The sequence below is a fragment of the Scardinius erythrophthalmus genome (assembly GCF_964197995.2).
Source record: "Scardinius erythrophthalmus genome assembly, chromosome: 23".
NCBI classification, from domain to species: Eukaryota; Metazoa; Chordata; class Actinopteri; order Cypriniformes; family Leuciscidae; genus Scardinius; species Scardinius erythrophthalmus.
In genome coordinates, this window is record NC_138243.1 from 11,515,127 (window position 1) to 11,534,901 (window position 19,775).

The following is a 19,775-nucleotide window of genomic DNA, read 5'->3' on the forward strand; positions in this document are numbered from 1 at the left end:
AGGGGATACAACTACCGGAAACAGTAAACGCCTTTGAAATTTGAACACATGACCATTAGTCATCTCCAACAGACAACAATTGCCTGCTATATTTGAATCTGTTTGTATATACAGTATACATTATATGTATGTGTGTATAAATACACACACTGTATACTGTATATACAAACAGATTCAAATATAGCAGGTTTGGAATCATACTTAAAGGTAAAACTGGCCTAAATTGTTGTCTGTTGGAGAGAGAGAGAGAGAGAGAGAGAGAGAGAGAGAGAGAGAGAGAGAGAGAGAGAGAGAGAGAGAGAGAGAGAGAGAGAGAGAGAGAGAGAGAGAGAGAGAGAGAGAGAGAGAGAGAGAGAGAGAATTGAGGCCTCATTAAAGAGAGAGATGTTTTACAAAAATAATTTTTGAATCAATTTAGATATTCCAGATGATTACCAAGTACAACAGATCAATCTGCACTCCTGTTTATATTAGGGGTAATATGTTTCTGCTTTAAATTAATACACTGTTTCAATTCATTGTTAGCTAACTGCATAATGTACATTTCTGAAATACTTGGACACAGTCAGCTCTGATAGATCACTTTATTGTAATGTAGGCACTTTCTGTAAAGCTGCTTTGAAACTTTATTTATTGTAAAATGTGCTATACAAATACATGTGAATTGAATATATCGTTTTATTTTACATTTGTTTTGACCAAATTACCAAATTAAAAACAAAATAGTTTAATGTGTCCTCTGTACTTTTATCCTCATATTCACAAATACAGATGTCTTTAATATTCAGTTATACTTCCATTTTTTCAGACATAATGTAAATATATAACATAAAATATATAATTTTACATATGTAAATAAGTAACTTGAGTAACTCTAAAACAAACAAATGCTTTTTATAGATTTAAAAAAAGAACATTCTTTTCCAGCATCTGAAACATCTAAAGCAATGTGGGGTAGATGTTGAATTTACCTTTATTTGTAATGCAAAAGCAGCATCCAGGCATTTTCCAGATTATACATTTACAAAGTAGTAGTAATGGTTGAAAAGTCTAAGGTTAATAAGTAAATAACTTACTCGTTTTACTCGCCAAATAAGGTCAGAGGGCGTGGTTGACAGGGGGCGTGGTCTATTGTTTGACGCCAGCATCAACCGAATACGCCCCGCCCTCTCAGTCAGATGATATATGTGTCTTGCGTGGACAAGCAGGAACTCATCATCTGAAGCCGGCTAAAAGCGGTTTATTGGGATTTTTTATTTTATTTCATCAAGGACTCAAAGCAATCAGCAGTGTCTTGTTTGTCGCTTTAAGATCTGAATTTACTCTATTCACCCGACGTTAGTGCTTGAGAAGGAGCCGAGAGCATTTATCGTATCTAACGTTAGTTACCCCCGCGCGCGCGGGGAAAGCGTCTACGGGAAGTTGACTGGGCGGGCTACTGTGTCAAAATATCTAAATCGATTTCATCGACAATTTTCTTTGAGTGGTGAGTAAAAAATATTTTTTTTGCATTCTAGTTAGTACTTAATGGTATTTGTCGTACTTCCTCGTCGACGTTTTTTCCCTTTGCTAATTTGTGAGCGGTTAGAATGAGCGCGAGCTCATGGCTTTGTCAGCTGACTCGCGGTGGTCGAAATTACGAAAATACACACGTCTATTTACTTTTAGTAATTGATACGGTGTCACTGATATATGTTGTTTATATGTATTAAATATTTATTTTGTTGTTATTTTGGTATGTTTTTAATGAAGTACTAATGATTTATAACGTCACATTAGCTGTTAGCGGGTGTGAATGAATGACGACACGTGTAGCGCGGAGAGGACACCCGGCGCGCTCACAAAAGATGAATTTCGCTTTGTTAACCTAAAAAGCCGTATCAAATTCGTTTATTTCACTAGTGTACTGTTTTATTTTCATATTTATATCAGCGAATCTTAAACGGGTTGAAAGCTGACGATTTAGGGTTGTTCGCGAGTGATTTGTTTCCTCAAGCTAACGTTAGCGAGGAAGTGCGTGTCTAGCGCGAGCGGGGAGAACTGGCTGGAACAGCCCGAGCCCGACACTGACAGTCAAACGCATTTCGGGATTTTTTTTTCCTGCGTTTTCTTTGCCAATAAAGGCTGCATTGCAGTAATGTGCTGGAAAGCCACATGACACGGATGCGCTGGCAGTTTAATTTGTATGCAAGTTGCTGTTTGTTGTCACAATGCTTAAATTATTAATCAAAGTGTTGCCTGCTCGGGCTTGTTAAACAAGTTTGGCTTTTTAGTGCTACATTTTCTTACTTTGAATGTTTTGACTTGATGTTTGTAGCCAAAAAGCCATATGAACATTGGATTTATTTCATGCTTCGGTAGATGCCATATAGTTTTTGTTGTATGATCATTCATGGTCGTCTGTTCTCGATGCGTCCCCTTTTGTAACTTTACAGTGAAAGAGTTTTCTAGAAACTTTCAGCTCCCCTCTATGCGGAATAAAGTACTGTACTACTGCGTTAGTGTGCAATAGCAAACTTATGTCCAAGTTCTAGCCCCTTTGCAGTGAAATTGTTGCATAACACGGGAACCTTCCCACTTTCTCCTCTCTCTTTTTTCTTCTTCTTCAGGAATGAGCTACCATTCTCCCATCGTGTCTGTTGCACAATGGATGTCCTCTCTGTCTGCCTGATTGCCCAAGCCAAAACAAACCGTAACAGATCTAGTCTATTCAGAGGATAGCAATAGGCCCTCACTCCACCCTCTCCCTTAACGTTACATATCAGTTTAGAGCAGTGCAGATTCTCTCTGGTTTCTGGATTGCTTTGATTTGCTGGTTTAGTGAAGGGCGAAGGTAGGTCTGAGGCAGAAAAACGTATTTAGAAACACTAGTACCTCAATTTTCTGGGGATAAAATATCCAGTGTGCTGCTGCTTGAATTATTTATACATATTTGGTTCTCTTACCTGTAAGATTGTGAAAAGTAAAAAATAATTTCCGTATAACTTGAAAACCATCCGCGCACAATGGTATCGACAACTCTGGCCACGATAGCGCTTGTGAGCAGCACCATTGCTGGGTTGGGTCGAATCGATACGGCAGACTATCTATGGCTCCTAATCCTAGGCTTCGTCATAGCGTTTATCCTGGCCTTTTCAGTGGGTGCTAATGACGTCGCCAACTCGTTTGGTACGGCAGTGGGTTCAGGTGTAGTTACCCTTAGGCAGGCCTGTATTCTTGCTTCTATCTTTGAGACGGTGGGCTCTGTGCTGCTTGGAGCCAAGGTCAGCGAGACCATCCGCAAAGGCATTATCGACGTGAACATGTACAACGGCTCAGAGCATGTGTTGATGGCTGGCTCAGTCAGCGCTATGGTTGGTAAGTACCTTATGAAGGGCTTGTACATTTATAAGTTATTACTTATTTTTATATACGCAATTTGAGGTTTCTCTTTTTGAGTGTGCTTTTTTCCCCCTTCACTCAACAGGCTCTGCTGTGTGGCAGTTGGCTGCTTCTTTTCTGAAGCTTCCTATTTCTGGGACCCATTGCATCGTGGGGGCTACCATTGGCTTTTCACTCGTTGCCAGAGGTCAGCAGGGAGTCAGATGGTGGGAGATTCTTAGAATCGGTGAGTCAGCTGCATTCACAGAGACAATCCATATGTCATTTGAACTTGTATGATTAATACAGTTGTCAAGATACTGGAGGTGTGTTAGTTTCCTTATAGTTCATTGTTCTTTGTTCCCTTACAGTTATTTCGTGGTTCCTCTCGCCTCTCCTTTCCGGCATCATGTCTGCTGTTCTTTTCTACTTTGTTCGCAAACTCATCTTACAAAAGGTAGATAAAATTATCTTATCTTTCCAACTTGGTCTTAATGAGTAACTTGGATGAAGAATATATAATATATCACACCAAGGTTGGGTGTTGGCTAAGAGTGTATTTTGTCCTTTGCAGAAGGATCCAGTGCCCAATGGTCTGAGGGCCCTGCCATTCTTCTACGCTGTTACAATGGGAATCAACCTGTTCTCCATAATGTTTACTGGAGCTCCCCGTGAGTATTTCTGAATTTCTGCCCTTTTCATGCCCATTAACATCCTAAGCAGATGCCCAGACTCTGCTAGACTGTGTTTACAGTGCATAAGGCAAAGCAGTGTTTAACCTGTGGGCTCTGGAGAACTCAGTGGAGCACTCGTGACATGGACATGTGGTGTCTGTATTCATGACCTCAGTCAGTGTTTTTTCCTTCTCCATCATAGGAGAGAAAAAACAGTGGAATAAAGAATTCACACCCATCAAAAAGAACCGTCAGCCTCAGTAGAGAAAGCACTACGTTTTTGAGTGCTGTTAACTGTTGAGCTCTGAATAATTTTGCCTTTCAATTTGAAACCTTATTAAATGAGCAACATTTGCTCCTTTTTGTTTCCTTTTACCTACAGGGCTCAACAATTCAAGAAGTCAACTGGCCTGGGCCATTAAATGAAGGCTACAGGCCAGAGTATGACAGCCTAGGATATGCAGCCTAGGAGTGTGTACACGTGCACTCCAGGCGGGCGCTCTTTACGTAGGCACAGCAAGGTGCAGCATACACACATGCACATAGCAGCACACATTCATTCTGCCCTAAACACCCTAATGCATCAAGTTTTTTCATATTTGGACAGTCTAGTTATGAGATGCCAGTATACTTTCTGAATAAAGTCTCTGTTTAGTACTCATATTAGAATAAGCTTAAGTTTGTTACAAAACTTAAGTGATAAGTCCATTCAGATTATGCCTAGTGGTTTTCATTTGATACATGGAGTTTCTAATGACTTTAAAGATTTATAGTTTCTCAAAATTAAAAGGCTGTCCTCTAGAGCCCACTTAATAATTGCAATGTCACTTCAAGACCCTGAATCAATTAGAATGAGTTTTCTCATCAGCTGACACACATGTCATGTGAGTTGTCTGAAAGCATCAGGACAAGGACATGTATCCTCTCACAGTCTCACTGACAATTCAGGTCAACATAGTAATAGGGCCATCTTAACATAAGGTTAATTTGATCTTTAGCCACACTTAGTGACACTGTCGCGTCATCTGCTTTTGGATTAGCTTTAAAGGCAGCAGATCACCTGACACAGTCCCTTAACTCCTCCCACTCTGAACCTGTTTAAGGCTGTTCACTCAGGTTCAGTTATTCCAGAGCTTCTCCCAGGACAGGACAATACCAGCACTCGCCAAGGGGGGGGTTTGAGAAGCATGTGGCATGTCATGAATCGTTGATCAACCTCCTTTGTGTCAGAAGGGTGCTGAATGCAGGCACACTTGCCCTGTAAAAATTCAGTCAGAATGTGACTAGGTGGAGTTTCCTTGATGCGGTGTGTTTGCACTGGTACTTGGAACTCCTTGTTCTTCTGGTTTTATTTTAACTGTTTGTACAGTATGAAACGGTGTCCTAACTACACGTGATAAAAGGACTCTTTTCCATGTTAATCAGAGTTTTTGTCCTAACTAGCCGCAATGACGACATGCGACGGTTCTATTATAGAAACGGTTTCTATTTTTCTGCGACGTCGCGCTGGAACAACAAACACAAAGTGTGACAATGATAATCTCAGGTATTGTTTATGTGCTTTATTTAATGTTAAAAGCGTGTAATGTGACTTTGAATATCATTTAGTGCTCCAGCTTTGTAGCTGTAAAAGCAACAATGGATAATTGATTTTTACGCATGTCGCGTCGCGTCTAGTCTGGACAGACAAATTATTTGTCGCTGGAATCTTTTTGCATCGCGTCGGGTTAGGACACGGTGTGAGGATGACAACTCATTCCAACGCACATACTTTACAAAAGGTTTAACCCATTCAAACTAATTTGGGTTGTGATACATAGGTGTTGTACACATCTAGTCACTGGTCCTTTTCTAATAAACCCCCTTTCCCTAACATGGTGCCTCAAACTTTGCTAATCATGTGCAGTAACCCACCCCCACCCTTAGTTTCAGCACACAGACATACGGTCACTCAGCAACCACAGTGCCTGGAAAGTTCTCCCCATGAAAAATACAGATGACACAAACCCTGTTTCTGTATTTTAATGCTAGCAGCCCTCAGCATTTGAGACTGGAGTAGGCAAACAATTATTTGTTTGTTTTATTTGTTTGAATTATTACTTTCAGTTAGTCTGCTAGTTCTCAAAATTACTACACTTAAAGGCTGGAATAAACTACATGACCTTTGTCCTAATTTACAATCTGGAGGAGTCGACACTAGTTGCCAAAAGTCAGATGGTAGATAATCTAAACTATGATCAGTCATGAATTTGTGTGACGTGACTTTTTGCTGAATTTAAAATTTAGTTACAAAGATACAAAAATGACTCAAATAGGGACCAATAGGGATTAAGTATGACAGAGTGGTGAACTCTTAGAATTCCTTACAATTATTCAGGTATACAATACAAGTATACAATACTATTCAGATTTTAAAAGTTGTATAGTTTCAGGCCTTAACTTGGATTTCTCATATTCTATTTAATAACGAGGGCCATAATGATTGACTACACCCTCCCGCCTCCAGTACGTCTATGCTTGTTTTCTGGTCTGCTTCCTCTTTGGAAAAACAGACAGTGGGGTGTTTCGGTTGCCCTGGGGATATAAAGCAAACATGAAAGGCAGCAATAACAGACTGTGGATTTGAAATGGAATGTTTTTATATTTGGCCAGACTTGGTCCGCATGACTCAAAACAGTTTACGGTGTCAAAAAGAACGTTTTGTTTGAAGCACCAGATTCATTTGCGGATGCCAGACTTGGTGGCATGGGTAAAAAAAAAACTGGGTGTGTCTCCACACCAAATATCATTCTGGTAGTGCTACAAAGTTTGAATATCACAACACCATAAGTTTATTTCATGTCTGTTAATTATTAAAAACAATGTGTAACTTTTGCAACAGACACACGGCAGTCAAAGACCACAATTGCCATAATTGCCATAAACGCCAGTTCCCAGCCCACAATGACTCATAAACCATCATCAACACGTCACCAGGATGAGGTATAGTGCTTGAATGTGTCTGGAAAAACAGCTCGTGTTATTGTGTAATAAAGGCCATGGGATAGCATATTTTATTGTGAGGCAAAGCAGGAAATGAATCCACTTCCATTCATTCATCCCACTGCATGGTTGTGGCCTGGCTGCTCCCCTTTTGTGGGAAATTGTTATTCAAACTACGTCGATGCAAGCATGAATGCATTCCCTGCCTAAACCACATGCACAGGGCTGCATTTCTCACACACTGAGCAGGAACTGTGCCAGCCGGCCATAAGTGATAACTGGGCCCCATTTGTCGGCCTTTCTCTTATTTCCATCATTCACCCCCTCACCTCTGCTGGCCACACCTGTTCTGTCCCTTTAGATGCTGCTCAGTCATGTTAGAAAGTTCAGCTGTTCCTCCCTTATGTACCTCAGTGCTCTCTAAAGAATGTGACGCTTCTCTTTGAATCTTGTCTCCTGAGATTGAACTGGAGTTGCATAACCAAAGCACACAGCGTCACGGCATGCCCTGCAGTGTCCTGCAGTAGTACGTGCATGTGGCAAGGCACGGGAATGTATGCCCCACTGGTCCCTGTCCTCTTATCTCTAAACCTCTCTTTCTGTTTATTTTTCACATCCCTGCTCCACCAAAGCCTTTTCTTTCCATCTCATTTGGACAAAGTCTTGCTCCAAATATTTCCAATACCCTTTTTGGTCCCATGAACTTATGTTGACACATTTCATTGTCTGAGGTTCTGGACCCCATGGGGAATTTGTTAATGGCCGACTTGCTCAGCCAGCACTCTTTCTTGAACATGCAGCACACATTCTTCATTACCGCAGCTAACACCGCAGTCTTGGCTCAGATATAACCGTTCTGCAGGAGTGGTCACATTTTTTCCCCCACTCGTCCTCCCAAAGAGGTGGGGGGTGATCTCTTGCCGCAGTTGCCTTTTAAGGTACCTGCACTTGTTGAACATGGTATGTTGGCCTTGTGCGCTGTCTTGTCACTGCAACAATTTTTCTGCTGTTTGCACTCACATCTCACCTGAAGTGTTATGTAAGAGGGCAAGCCTTGCGCTTGCATTCTGAATGCGACAAGGATATTTGACACTTGGTTGCAGCGGTTGTCTTGGTTTGCATTTCTATGGACTCCTAAACAAGTACATTTCTTAAACTCTTAATAATAGTTTCCTAACTGAAAATGATAAATGAGAGCCAGTGGCCTAAGTATTCTCTGAACATGCATTTCTTTCCTTCGGAAAGGGTGTGTAAGCAAATCCTAGATGCAGCGAATCCCCTTCTTACATCTTAAATTCCAACACCATTACTAAAAAAACAGGACTCCACAATGTCCTTGTCCATTCCCTAATGCTGTTTGTGTTGTTGGTAGCACATGCTGCCTGTTGTCTCAAAAGCACCTTTCCTTTCCTCCCCTCCTCTCCCTCGAAACCCTTATTTGGTCCCTTTCCCCCTGTGACCGATGGGACTGCAGTGCTGGGATTCGATAAGCTGTCCTGGTGGGAAGTGCTGCTCATTTCCATTGGCTTTGGCCTGGTCACCGGCATCTTCGTTTGGTTTGTTGTCTGCCCTCGACTCAAGAAGAAGATTGAATGTAAGTATCCATTTTTCTGTTTTGTAATTGTTTATAATCAGTCGCAATAGAACTGTATGTCATAACTGGTTGCATTATCACTTCCACAACACGACTGGGTTGTTTAACTGATGCAAAGTAGACTACTGAAAGTAGACTTGCACTGTACTTGGATATAACAATACATCAACCCTTGAAGGTTTTTTATTTAAGTACGTACACACTTTAAATCAGAAAATTTCAGGCCCTATAAAAGTGTGGATGGCAATCTGTGGACATGAGAGATTTATTAGCCTTAGGCCTAGCACCAGGTGTTTGTGAGGATAATACCCTACAGATTAAAGATTCTGGCAGTGGACAGCAGTTTTAATCAGTCACTTAGAAAGACGATATACTCTTTGAAGGAATGTTCTGGGTTCAACACAAGTTAAGCTCTGTCAACTCTGGATTTTTCTTTGTGTCAACAGTTTGTGTCTGTATCCTTACACATGCTGTGCAAAAATACTGAATGTATGCAGAATGGTTTGTAAGCAGTTTTACTACATTAGTTTTTATGTTGTGTTGTAGCTATTATATACTGTATTGACATTTATTACCTTGCTCAGAGAACTTTTTCTGTGGCTTAAACTGCATGTCCACATATATCAAATTTATTTTGAAATTTGTGTTGAACCCAAGACTTTCCTGTCGCACAGCTAAAGTTGAAAAAGCAAGAAAATGTTACCTAATCCTCAAGTCACGTGACAGACAAAAACGCGCAAAACATTCGAATACCAACTGCACTTTCAAGAAATACCAGCTTTAGATTAAGACAATCTGTTTGTTGTAATATGGTTCTTTAACACAAACAAACCTAGTCTCATCTAGTGTTGTCTATCTAGAGCTGTATAGACTGGCTGTGTATTAACAGCCTAATTGGGTCATAGTGATCCACTAATTGGTCTTTGGCTAGTGAACCGGAATAATTGTGGTCCAGTTGAGGTGCTGGCGGAAGTAGCGCCGCCTCGTCGGATTAAGGTGTATGGCTACACTTTGAGGTGGCATTTGCTACTAAAATAGAATACAAGTGCTTTGACACTACTCTGCAGATCAGTGGACGATGGACCGAGTTATGTCAGACTGTCCTTGAAATGTAGGGTTATAGTGACAATTTAAGCAAACAGACTGTTTGCCTCTTAAAGTTTATAGAATCGAGCGCTCGTGATGGCCATGTGAATTGCCAGTGAATAAAGTCTTGCCAGCCTTTGTACTTCTCACAAATGATTGATCAGATTCACCTTTACTAAACTAATTATGGTTCTCGAATTAAATGTTAATAACATCATTTTTTTTTAAATACTAAATGTTTGCATTCCATAAAGCCTTAAACCTGTAGTGTAAATGCATTCAATGATATGGAAATAAAGCAAATAAACTTGGCTGTTCCGTCTTAATATGTTTTATTTTACCAAATCTTACTCGTTATTTTAAAATATTAATTGGTAGCTTGACAAGATAAATACTATGCAAGTTTATTAATATTTATAATAAATGTTAGAATAGGGGTTGGACCCCCAAGAGGCCACAAGGAAGTGCTAAGTGGTCTGTGGAAAAGTTTTGAGAAAAACTTTATATATTTTTATAAAAAATAATAATAAATGTAAATGAATAAAATTGATTTAAATAAAACATTTGAACTTTTTTTTATTATTATTTATTTGCTAGCAATCGTGGAGTTGACCATTATCTTTAATCTATCTTGTCTGATATACAGGTAAATTAAAGTCTTCCAGTCCCTCTGAGAGTCCTCTGATGGAGAAGAGGGAGCTGCATGAAGCTCACAGTCCCATCCTGAAACCTGTCCCTGAGGAATCCAGTGCCCTGTCCTCCAACACCTCCTCTAACACCCCCTCTTCCCCACCTCCTTCTGAGGAGCGCAAGGTCACCTTTAACATTGGGGATTCAGATGACCCAGATCAAAAGGACTGCAAAGAGTCAGAGACAGGCAATGGTAAGTCTGTAGTGTGTGATGCCTCACATGCCATGCCAATCATGACACACGCTTACTGTTTTTATTGCAGATCAATCTTGTAACTTTATTCTGTCTTCAGCAGCTCCGAGGACCCACGTTCAATTCACCACTGGCCCCAGTCAGATCCCTAGCAACGGTTACTCTCAGTACCACACAGTTCACAAGGACTCCGGCCTCTACAAGGACCTGCTGCACAAACTCCATCTGGCAAAAGTGGGAGACTGCATGGGGGAGGGTGGCGACCGGCCCATCCGCCGCAACAACAGCTACACCTCCTACACTATGGCCATCATTGGCATGTACGGAGACATCAAGCCCAAAGAAGCTGACTTCCGTGCTTCTGAAGACGGAGACAAGGAAAAAGCCAGCACCCAGGAGAGGAAGCGCATCCGCATGGACAGCTACACAAGTTACTGTAATGCAGTGGCAGAGAACGGTGCACCTGAAGGCCTCGGCGAGGGTGAGGTCACTTTGAAGATCGTTGACGAAGATCCTGGGAGCAGCCATAGTTCTTTGGAGGAGGATAGAGCCGATGCTGACAGACCGGAGGTGTCGATGCTCTTCCAGTTTTTGCAAATTCTAACCGCCTGTTTTGGCTCCTTTGCTCACGGAGGAAATGATGTCAGGTAATGCAGATGCATTGAACTATACAGTGCTTAAAATTGTGTTCACAGATTTTAATACTAAGATTTGAGAATGTCTTAACTCTTTTGCTTTCAGTAATGCAATTGGTCCCCTGGTTGCTCTGTGGCTGGTCTATGAGAGTAAGTCTGTTACATCAACTGCACCAACTCCGATCTGGTTGCTGCTGTATGGAGGAGTGGGCATCTGTGTCGGTCTGTGGGTCTGGGGCCGTAGAGTCATCCAGACCATGGGCAAGGACCTGACCCCCATTACCCCGTCTAGGTATAAACACACGCCCATGTTGTTACATCAGGCAGCACCTGCTGTACAGAGCAGAAGCTCCCGATTGGCAGACTTCCCTAAACAATACTTTGTTTAATTTTAGTGGTTTCAGCATTGAGCTCGCCTCAGCCATCACCGTTGTGGTTGCTTCTAACATCGGTCTTCCAGTTTCCACCACTCACTGCAAGGTAAGATGGGCCTGTATGCAAAACAAACTGATGCAAAGCAAGACCTAGACGGAGACCATTTGAATGAGATTGATAATTACAGCTTGTTGTTGAGGGCGTATCATTTTGTCGTTTTCAGGTCGGGTCAGTGGTGTCTGTCGGCTGGCTGCGCTCCAGGAAGGCAGTGGATTGGCGGCTGTTTAGAAACATCTTCATGGCCTGGTTTGTCACTGTGCCCATCTCTGGCCTTATCAGCGCGGCCATCATGGCCCTGTTCTTCTACGTCATTCTGTGAGGCCTTAAAAGTCTGCCTCCCTCTCTACTCTCAAAGAGGAACAAGGATCCCCATAGAGAGGATGAGGGCATGTCTCAACCTTCCCTTCTGTCTCTCTTTAATTTCCTCCCTCCTGCCATCCTCGTGATGAGTGGGGGATGAAAAAGGCCCCTTTCGATTGAGCCTGTGATTCTTGGTTGCATAATTTTTAGCCTGTGTTGATGATTTGTGCATTGCACCAGGTCACATGCCATAGGCCAGGGAAGAAAATGTCTTCATCACTAGAATGGTTGCCATTTAAATTCCCTCTTGTACATATGTTAAATGTCTTTTGTTTTTTTAATGTAATTATGTACAGAACTAAAGGGTTTTTTAAGGTAAAACAATTACAATGCAGTATTAGCTAGCCTTCTTTTGACATGCGTTTTTTCATTACTTGAGTTCCTTAGAAAGGCGTTTTTTTTTTTGTTTCTCTGTGTGAAGAATTTAGGGAAGAGCAATGGAGTTGTTTTCCTTCTATACATTCGGTAAGCATGAGTTTTCCACTTTTTCTTAAGCAGGCCTGACTGAACTCACAAGCCTTAAGACTCACATTTTTAGTCTTGTGAGGGTTGATTTGCAAAGGAAATTGGTCGCTTACATCATGTTCCTTAATACAATTTCAGTGCCCTTTTCCAGATGTCTTGATCTATTTTTAGTTCTTTTGTAGGTTACACTACAAAACAAGCCTCTTGGTAAACTAAGCAGTCTCCAGAAATATTTATAGTCCAGCCCTTCTGTTATTGTTCTTTTAGTCCTTTTTTTTTTTTCATTAATGGGTTCTAGAACATCAAACTCTTCTGCGTGTTTTGCACCACTGTAATTGAGCTGTTAATATTTGCTCTGCTTTGCCCGGCCTTGAATAACCATAAAGGAGCAACCTGTGCTTGGAGATGCAGTTAAACATCCCAGCAGCTCCTGCAAAGATTCAGCCTTTCCTTAAAGCACAGACTGTGCAGAATGCTCTGCTGTAGTTAGTATGCTATTGGCGACTCTCTTAAATGCAGCACGCGCGCCCTTGAATGTTTGCTGTAGACAATTGAACTCCATACAGTGGATTATGGCCCTTTGTGCTCAGTCACCATGGCTGTTGGATGAAGTGTTACTAAGATGCCCAAACTCCCGTATTACCAGTGTAGTGCTGCCCAGGGACCGAAAGATCTATCTTTGAAAATCAAGTTTATATAAGTTTATTATATGTATAAAAAGTCCCCTGCAAAAATGAACCTCTTTATGTTTAAAAACAACCTATAAGCCTCTTTCCCTTTGAGTGAATTACAGTAATGCTTTGCTGTGGTGCTTAATATCTGACACAGTGAATTACACATTGATGAAGTGAGTGAAGTTTACTTGCGCTAGATTTGAGACCATTGGCGTTTCTGTAAAGCTTGATGGCATCCAGTTGGATGGTGTAGCTCATCTGCTCCAGCCTTCTCAAAGACCTACTGTAGTACTTCTGAGGAATGTATACTAATACAAACATATGTACATGTATCTATTTTACAAACCCTACAGCAACACGTGTGACTTGCCCAATTTATTAGATAGGTGTGGGACAGTGGTGTTAAATGATGGTTTGGTCTGAAGGCAGCAGTGGTGTTGAAAGATCCCAGCGTTCCTTGACTGGAGGTGAAGCCATTTGTGAGTGGTTATTTGGTTATAAACTCAACACATTTAGACCTTACATAGTTGCTGTAGTTGCCTTAAGGATTGATCTTTTTTGTTTTTTGTTTTTGTTACCAAAGAGGGAAAAAAAAAACGTTTTATTTTGTATATTGCGCTTTGGGGATGAAAGATTAAAATGTCTTTTTGATTATCACTTGTCCTTGCCTGTTTATTTAATTTCACCAGTGAATGAGATCACATTTCTTCTGCCATATTTATGCTGATAGTTTTATACTTTTTCCCTCCCTCATTCAGTATACTACCCCCCCCCCTTCCTAGGATTCAAAAGTGTTGAAGTCAACATGAAATTATAATCATGTAATTGTAACTGATCTCTTGCTGTGAATTATTCTTAGTATAGATTGTCAATAGAGTATACTTTTTTTATAACTATATTTCTAGATGCCTAATATCCAGTTTCATCTAGTTCTAATGCTATTTTAAGGGATATGCAACTTTGCATCTTTGGTTCAAAAATAAGCTGGGACAATGCAGATGATATAAATAAAGCCCAAATGAGCCCCCGCGGACTGTAGACAGCGCTGGCCTGGATAACCGTCCTAGATATGTTCTCTAACACCACCTACATCTGCTGCCTAAGACATGTAATCATGTTATTACACCCACCTGCAGCCTCATTTAAAAGCCTTTATTAAAAAAAAAAAAAACAGTGATCTTTGAAATTGTGTGTGCAAAAGATCACCAGACACGCAGTGGATTTTGTCCAGGTAGTACACAGGTTAGCAATTTTGCAATATGTTTTATAAAACAAGACATCCAGGTTTAAAAGATATTACATAGATTTCACACAGCCCTTCACACACACACACTAGTAGTATTCGTAATCTTCCTCAATGAGATAATCTAGAAAGAAAGGTCACATTGAGAAAAAAGATTTTTAACTTATGTTATATATATTTGACATTTTCTAAGATTCAGCCCTCAACATTGTCTATTTGAGTACGATGAAGCTAAAACATTGTTACATATTCTTTAAAATGATTATTATTTTTTAATTTCATTAGCTGAATGAACAGATTAACAGTGAAAAGAAGTACAGAGAGCACACAACTCACCTGCACTTTTCACAACCTCTTGAGCCTGCTTGCTGTGCTCTAGAAAATAACAAGAGATTATATAAGGGAGAACAGGTCAAATATCAAAAGGAAAGATTATAATTGCAAAAGTCATCCATTAAATCACTGACTATATATACAACATGCATGGATACAATCATTATATTTTATTGAAAGGACAAATGTTAGACTACTAACTGTTTTTCGTCTTAAATTATGGATATAAATAATGTAACGTGAAGCATTTACCTGTCTTCTGCTGAGAGCCTGTGCAATAAGAGACATGTGTTACACAACTTTACATAAGCCAGGGAAACACCACAGCAGTTTAACCACACCATTTATCTTAGATAATCATAGAAATCCAATAACACGACGGAATGATAAGTTAAAAAGACAAAATATATATAGCCTATATAATTTACAGTGCTTTGCTTGCACTGTACTATAATTCAAATGAATATACTTACTGTCTTCCGCAGAGTCTTTATCTAAATAAACAAAATCAAACAACACAACCTGCGGTCAGTTCACATGATCTCTTTAAAGTACAGTCTGCATTGTACGTGACACACTGTCGCCCTCGTGTGGTGACGAATGGATTTCCGCACGTACCTACGGACTCGTGACTTCCGGTGTTCTCTCCTACGTCAAAAACATTGCGTAAGTGTTTCGTCACATGTGCCTTGGTACATATTGTTTCCATAAAAGTGAACATAAAGAACAAATTGTTTTTTATACCGTCAAGTGAAAGACATAACATGTGAAGGGTCTTGATTATTAAATCATTATAAATGTAGGCTATTATTAATCATAAAATGTTTAAATGTTTTAAAATAAAAAGTGACAACTTTTAAACAGAGAGATGCAAATGTGGTACACTCCGAACATAATTACTTTTTACAAAACCATTAGAACCCTTGTTTAATACACAGCATAAACTATTATCTATGAGATTTAGCTAGTTTTTAAACACATGTTTGTATTTCCACCACAATACAGTAATTTTGGCCTGTCCCACCTCAGAGGTCATGACCTTCCTGCATCCACCAGTTAAATCATATGACAATGACATCGTTTTGACACAATCTTTTCAAATTATATTAAGGAACTACATTATTTTCAAACTCATTGTAATGACCAAAAACATTTATTTTTGCACACAACATTGTAAACCTAATATAAAATGAACACAAAATAAAACACCTCATATAACATTTAGTTTGGCATCTTAAAGCTTGACAAGCAACGTTTTTGCTAATTATTTGCTAATTACTATTTTTTCCAGGCCCTATTTGCGTAAAGTCCTATATACATGTATGTCGCAGTGCATTGTTATGTCCTGTACTGAATGTATATCTTTCCAGGAAATAAAGTTCTGAAATACTCTTTCTCTTTACCTGTATCGACAGTTAGTGCCTCTCTCTCTCAATCTGCGAGGATTATTCATGTATAAAGTTAGAAAAAACAGACAAATTTGGAAATAAACAAATATGAATATACACCTCTTTGCACTGAATATTGTTATATTGTTATATAATTATAACTAATTATAATTTGTTATATACACATAATTACGTATTACCATAATTATAACCTATAATTAAAACCCTCATATTACCCTTGGGTCATTTAGACTGGAAACTCATTTAAAAAAAATTTAGTGTTCATCGGAGTGGTCCAAGACCTTAGGACTTTTGTCGCACTTGAACCACAAATGCACACATAAAAAAATGACTAGATTCCAGGAGTTATGTGGTTGAAATAACAAAAAAGTAACAAATCCTTCCCTCACGGGTCAATTTGACCCTCTTAATGAATGAATAAAATGCTGTCCCAAAAAATATTTTATAATGTCTACATGTGTATCTGAATCCCACAAAAATATAACTCTGGGCTACTAGCTATATAGGTTTAAATATTAGCAAGTCACCAACATGATATTTCCAAACTGGTTTGAGCTGCCATGTAGAAATCTGAATGCATACTGAAGAGAAAAACTCAAGAACTGAGTTTAGGACCCAGCGGAACATCTCATTTGCTCCAGATAGAGATATAAGGCCATCTAGTGGCAAGAGTCATGCAAATAATATCATGTTATATTATTTTCTTTCGGCAGAGACACCCGAATTGACCTACTGAGAGATATTTTGAGCTGATTTGAGCTGGTTATTGCTTGTATTGGAGAGTTATTTTGAATTTAAGTTGAAAGAATGTGAAGAATGGGCTTAAATAATATTATTAATTGATAACTACAATTTTTTTTTATGCTGCCTGCAATGCATAATATATCCTATTATGTTATGTACTGAATGTATATTATATCTTTACAGGAAATAAAGTTCTGAAAAAGTAATTCCCTTTACCTGTATCAAATGTTAGTGCCTCTGTCTCTCCAACTGTTAAAATTTTCAAGACAAATTTGGAAATTAACAAATAGGCTATTTATTTGGACATTTTCAGATGATTCAGATTCTTAAAAAAACAAAAAAACAAAAAAAAACAAAAAAAAAACAAGAGCCATCTCTCACCCTTATGAGTCGTTTTTAGGAGATCTTCTGTCACTGTCAAATAATATTGAGAGTGAGTAAATGGCCCAAAACCAACATCAATTTGAGAATTTGAATCGATCAGCTTTAGATTTACTCCACATGTGTGTATAGCCTACCGTTCACATGAGCAGCCGCATATCCCGACTCACCTGAGGAAACAGATTTAAAGATATACACTGCGATAAGTAAATGTGCATAGTAAGTAAAAAAACATATCAGTGCTGAGTCAGTGGTGAATGGTGAGGTTACTCTGAGCAAACCTAGCAGAGTAAAGCCTAGCATACGCTATAAATATTTCAGAAGAAACTATGACCCACTTGGTTGAGTTGTCGTGACGTTCTCTTCATACACTGAGGGCAGACAAAATAGAGATTACATTTATCTTTGTCAATCTTTGACTATGTTGTATTGGGGGGAAACATGCAAAACAAGCTGAATATATTTACTTCTCTCTTCAGACGATTTATTGCTTTCATCGAATTCCAGAGATGCTGAGATCGCTACAAACACAAAAATGTAAACATAGCTATAATTTCTCCCATAAACAGAGTTCATATAGGGTACTACATGCAGATTATGTACAGAAAATGCTTTCTAATTTGGCCAGCTAATCCAGTAAGAATAAAAGGTTATAAATGACGTAAATTAATTTATATATTAACGTTAACTAAGCACAGATAATTGCAAAGGAAAACAAATGGAAACGATGCAGATATTTAAATAACTCTGTCAATTACTGCTGATTTCCACCTTGCACATATCCATGGCCTAGTATTCATAACAGAAACATCATGAAATATTATTATTATTAATATTATTACATATTATTATGTCATGTATTTTATATATATGCTATATATATATATATATAATGTATATTCAAATAAATATATATATAATTATGTATTCAATTAAAAAACAAGACACACTATGATCAATAATTTATGACAGCATATGTTTTTACATTGCTTTAACTTATCAAAGTAAGTTAAGCAATTTCAACTTTTTTAATAAGTTATACAATATTCAACTAATTTTTCAAAGTCAGTTTAATGTAATTTAAGTTGAAATGACTTGATTGATTGTACTTAACAATTTAAGGCAGCAACTTTATTTTATTTTTACAGTTCATGTTTGTTCAAGACTGGCAATACAACAACAACAACAAAAAAACCCAGATAAACTAGACAGACATCAATGTACAAATGTTGTTATATTGTAAACCTACCATTGTGGAATCCTGCCACTGCAACAAAGAGCATAATGGGTATACCAGTTCTCATCTTGAATGAAAGGGTGGATGCCGAACAAGTTGAAACAAAGTGCTAAATTTCAGTGTGCCCAATGCCAGTGTGTGCTTTAAATCCCGCTTTTTATATGCTAGCTGGCATCACATGCTCTGGTGGAACAGGCTCGTCTCTGTTTACCTGCCAACAGCTGGATGGCACCTCTCGCCCGACACACAGATGTGGCATTATTCCCTATATTGAATGACTCGCATTGTTGACTATGTGATCAGACGTAACTTTATTGTGTTCAGTGGTGACTGGTGTGAGAATGGGGTGGATGTTAATTTGTGTTTTCAAAAGTAAAGGGTAATTTCCTCTCCAAACTGGTGTGTGTTTGGCATCTTAGTAAAGGAAATGATTGATTGTGCTCAGAGATCTGATGTCACTGCAGTTGGCACATTGGTTTGTTGTTGTGTTTAGAGTGAGATTATGTTTTACACTCTTCTAAAGGAAATGATAAGCATAAATTATGACCGAGGATTACAATAATGTATCATTTTGGAGAAAAGCAACTCTGGGCTACTAGCTAAATAGGTTTATATATTAGCAAGTCACCAACATGATATTTCCAAACTGTTTTGAGATCATAGCTGCCATGTAGAAATTGTAATTTAACAAAATCATTTTTGAGTATTTCTCACGTTCTCCAATTAACGACATGATGCGTTCGCTCGCAAAATGTTTACATTCCCCTGAAAACCTATGCGTTCACTTGCAAATTGTTTGTGCTCCCTCGCAAAAACTATTGCGTTCCCCTAAGAAACTTTTTACAGAGCCCCTAAAGGGACATGGTAGTGGAAATAAAATATGAGATGGGAGGAAAAATAATATGTCAATGCTTTTGAGTTCGCTCACAAAACCTTTGCGTTCCCGCAAGAAACTTTGCATTCCCCTGAGAAACTATGCGTTTTCTTTTGCAAAACGTTTGCATCCCCCTGAGAAACTTTGCGTTCGCTCACAAAACATTTGCATTCCCCTGAGAAACTTTGCGTTCACTCGCAAAACATTTGCATTCCCCTGAGAAACTTTGCGTTCACTCGCAAAACGTTTGCATTCCCCTGAAAAACTTTGCGTTCACTCGCAAAGTGTTTGCATTCCCCTGAGAAACTTTGCGTTCGCTCACAAAACATTTGCGTTCCCCTGAGAAACTTTGCGTTTACTCGCAAAACGTTTGCATTCCCTTGAGAAACTTTGAGTTTTCTTTTGC

General features: G+C 39.0%; 2 protein-coding genes across 4 annotated transcripts; one reads left to right on the forward strand and one right to left on the reverse strand.

Moving 5' to 3' along the window:
* Positions 1-1,176: 1,176 nt before the first annotated feature.
* On the forward strand, positions 1,177-13,802 carry slc20a1b (solute carrier family 20 member 1b). Of its 2 annotated transcripts, none has more exons than XM_081354384.1 (11): positions 1,177-1,486; positions 2,610-3,357; positions 3,467-3,607; positions 3,732-3,817; positions 3,935-4,031; positions 8,491-8,610; positions 10,343-10,579; positions 10,680-11,226; positions 11,321-11,506; positions 11,610-11,694; positions 11,813-13,802. In XM_081354384.1, the coding sequence occupies exons 2-11, from the start codon at positions 3,006-3,008 to the stop codon at positions 11,966-11,968; spliced, it is 2,007 nt and encodes a 668-aa protein (XP_081210510.1). In that variant the 5' UTR covers positions 1,177-1,486; positions 2,610-3,005; the 3' UTR covers positions 11,969-13,802. The 2 variants fall into 2 exon arrangements, with proteins under 2 accessions (XP_081210510.1, XP_081210511.1); XM_081354385.1 differs by having other exon boundaries at positions 10,683-11,226.
* A 628-nt stretch (positions 13,803-14,430) lies between these two features.
* On the reverse strand, positions 14,431-18,632 carry LOC308683714 (uncharacterized protein). 2 transcript variants are annotated; one of them, XM_081354387.1, is made up of 11 exons: positions 18,508-18,632; positions 17,726-17,779; positions 17,597-17,629; positions 17,396-17,428; positions 17,259-17,291; positions 17,094-17,126; positions 15,343-15,372; positions 15,198-15,218; positions 14,977-14,994; positions 14,728-14,766; positions 14,431-14,515 (listed from the first exon to the last, which is right to left on the reverse strand). In XM_081354387.1, exons 1-11 carry the CDS (start codon positions 18,560-18,562, stop codon positions 14,481-14,483), a joined length of 384 nt encoding a protein of 127 aa, XP_081210513.1. In that variant the 5' UTR covers positions 18,563-18,632; the 3' UTR covers positions 14,431-14,480. The 2 variants fall into 2 exon arrangements, with proteins under 2 accessions (XP_081210513.1, XP_081210512.1); XM_081354386.1 differs by lacking the exon at positions 14,431-14,515 and having other exon boundaries at positions 14,618-14,766.
* Positions 18,633-19,775: the final 1,143 nt, after the last annotated feature.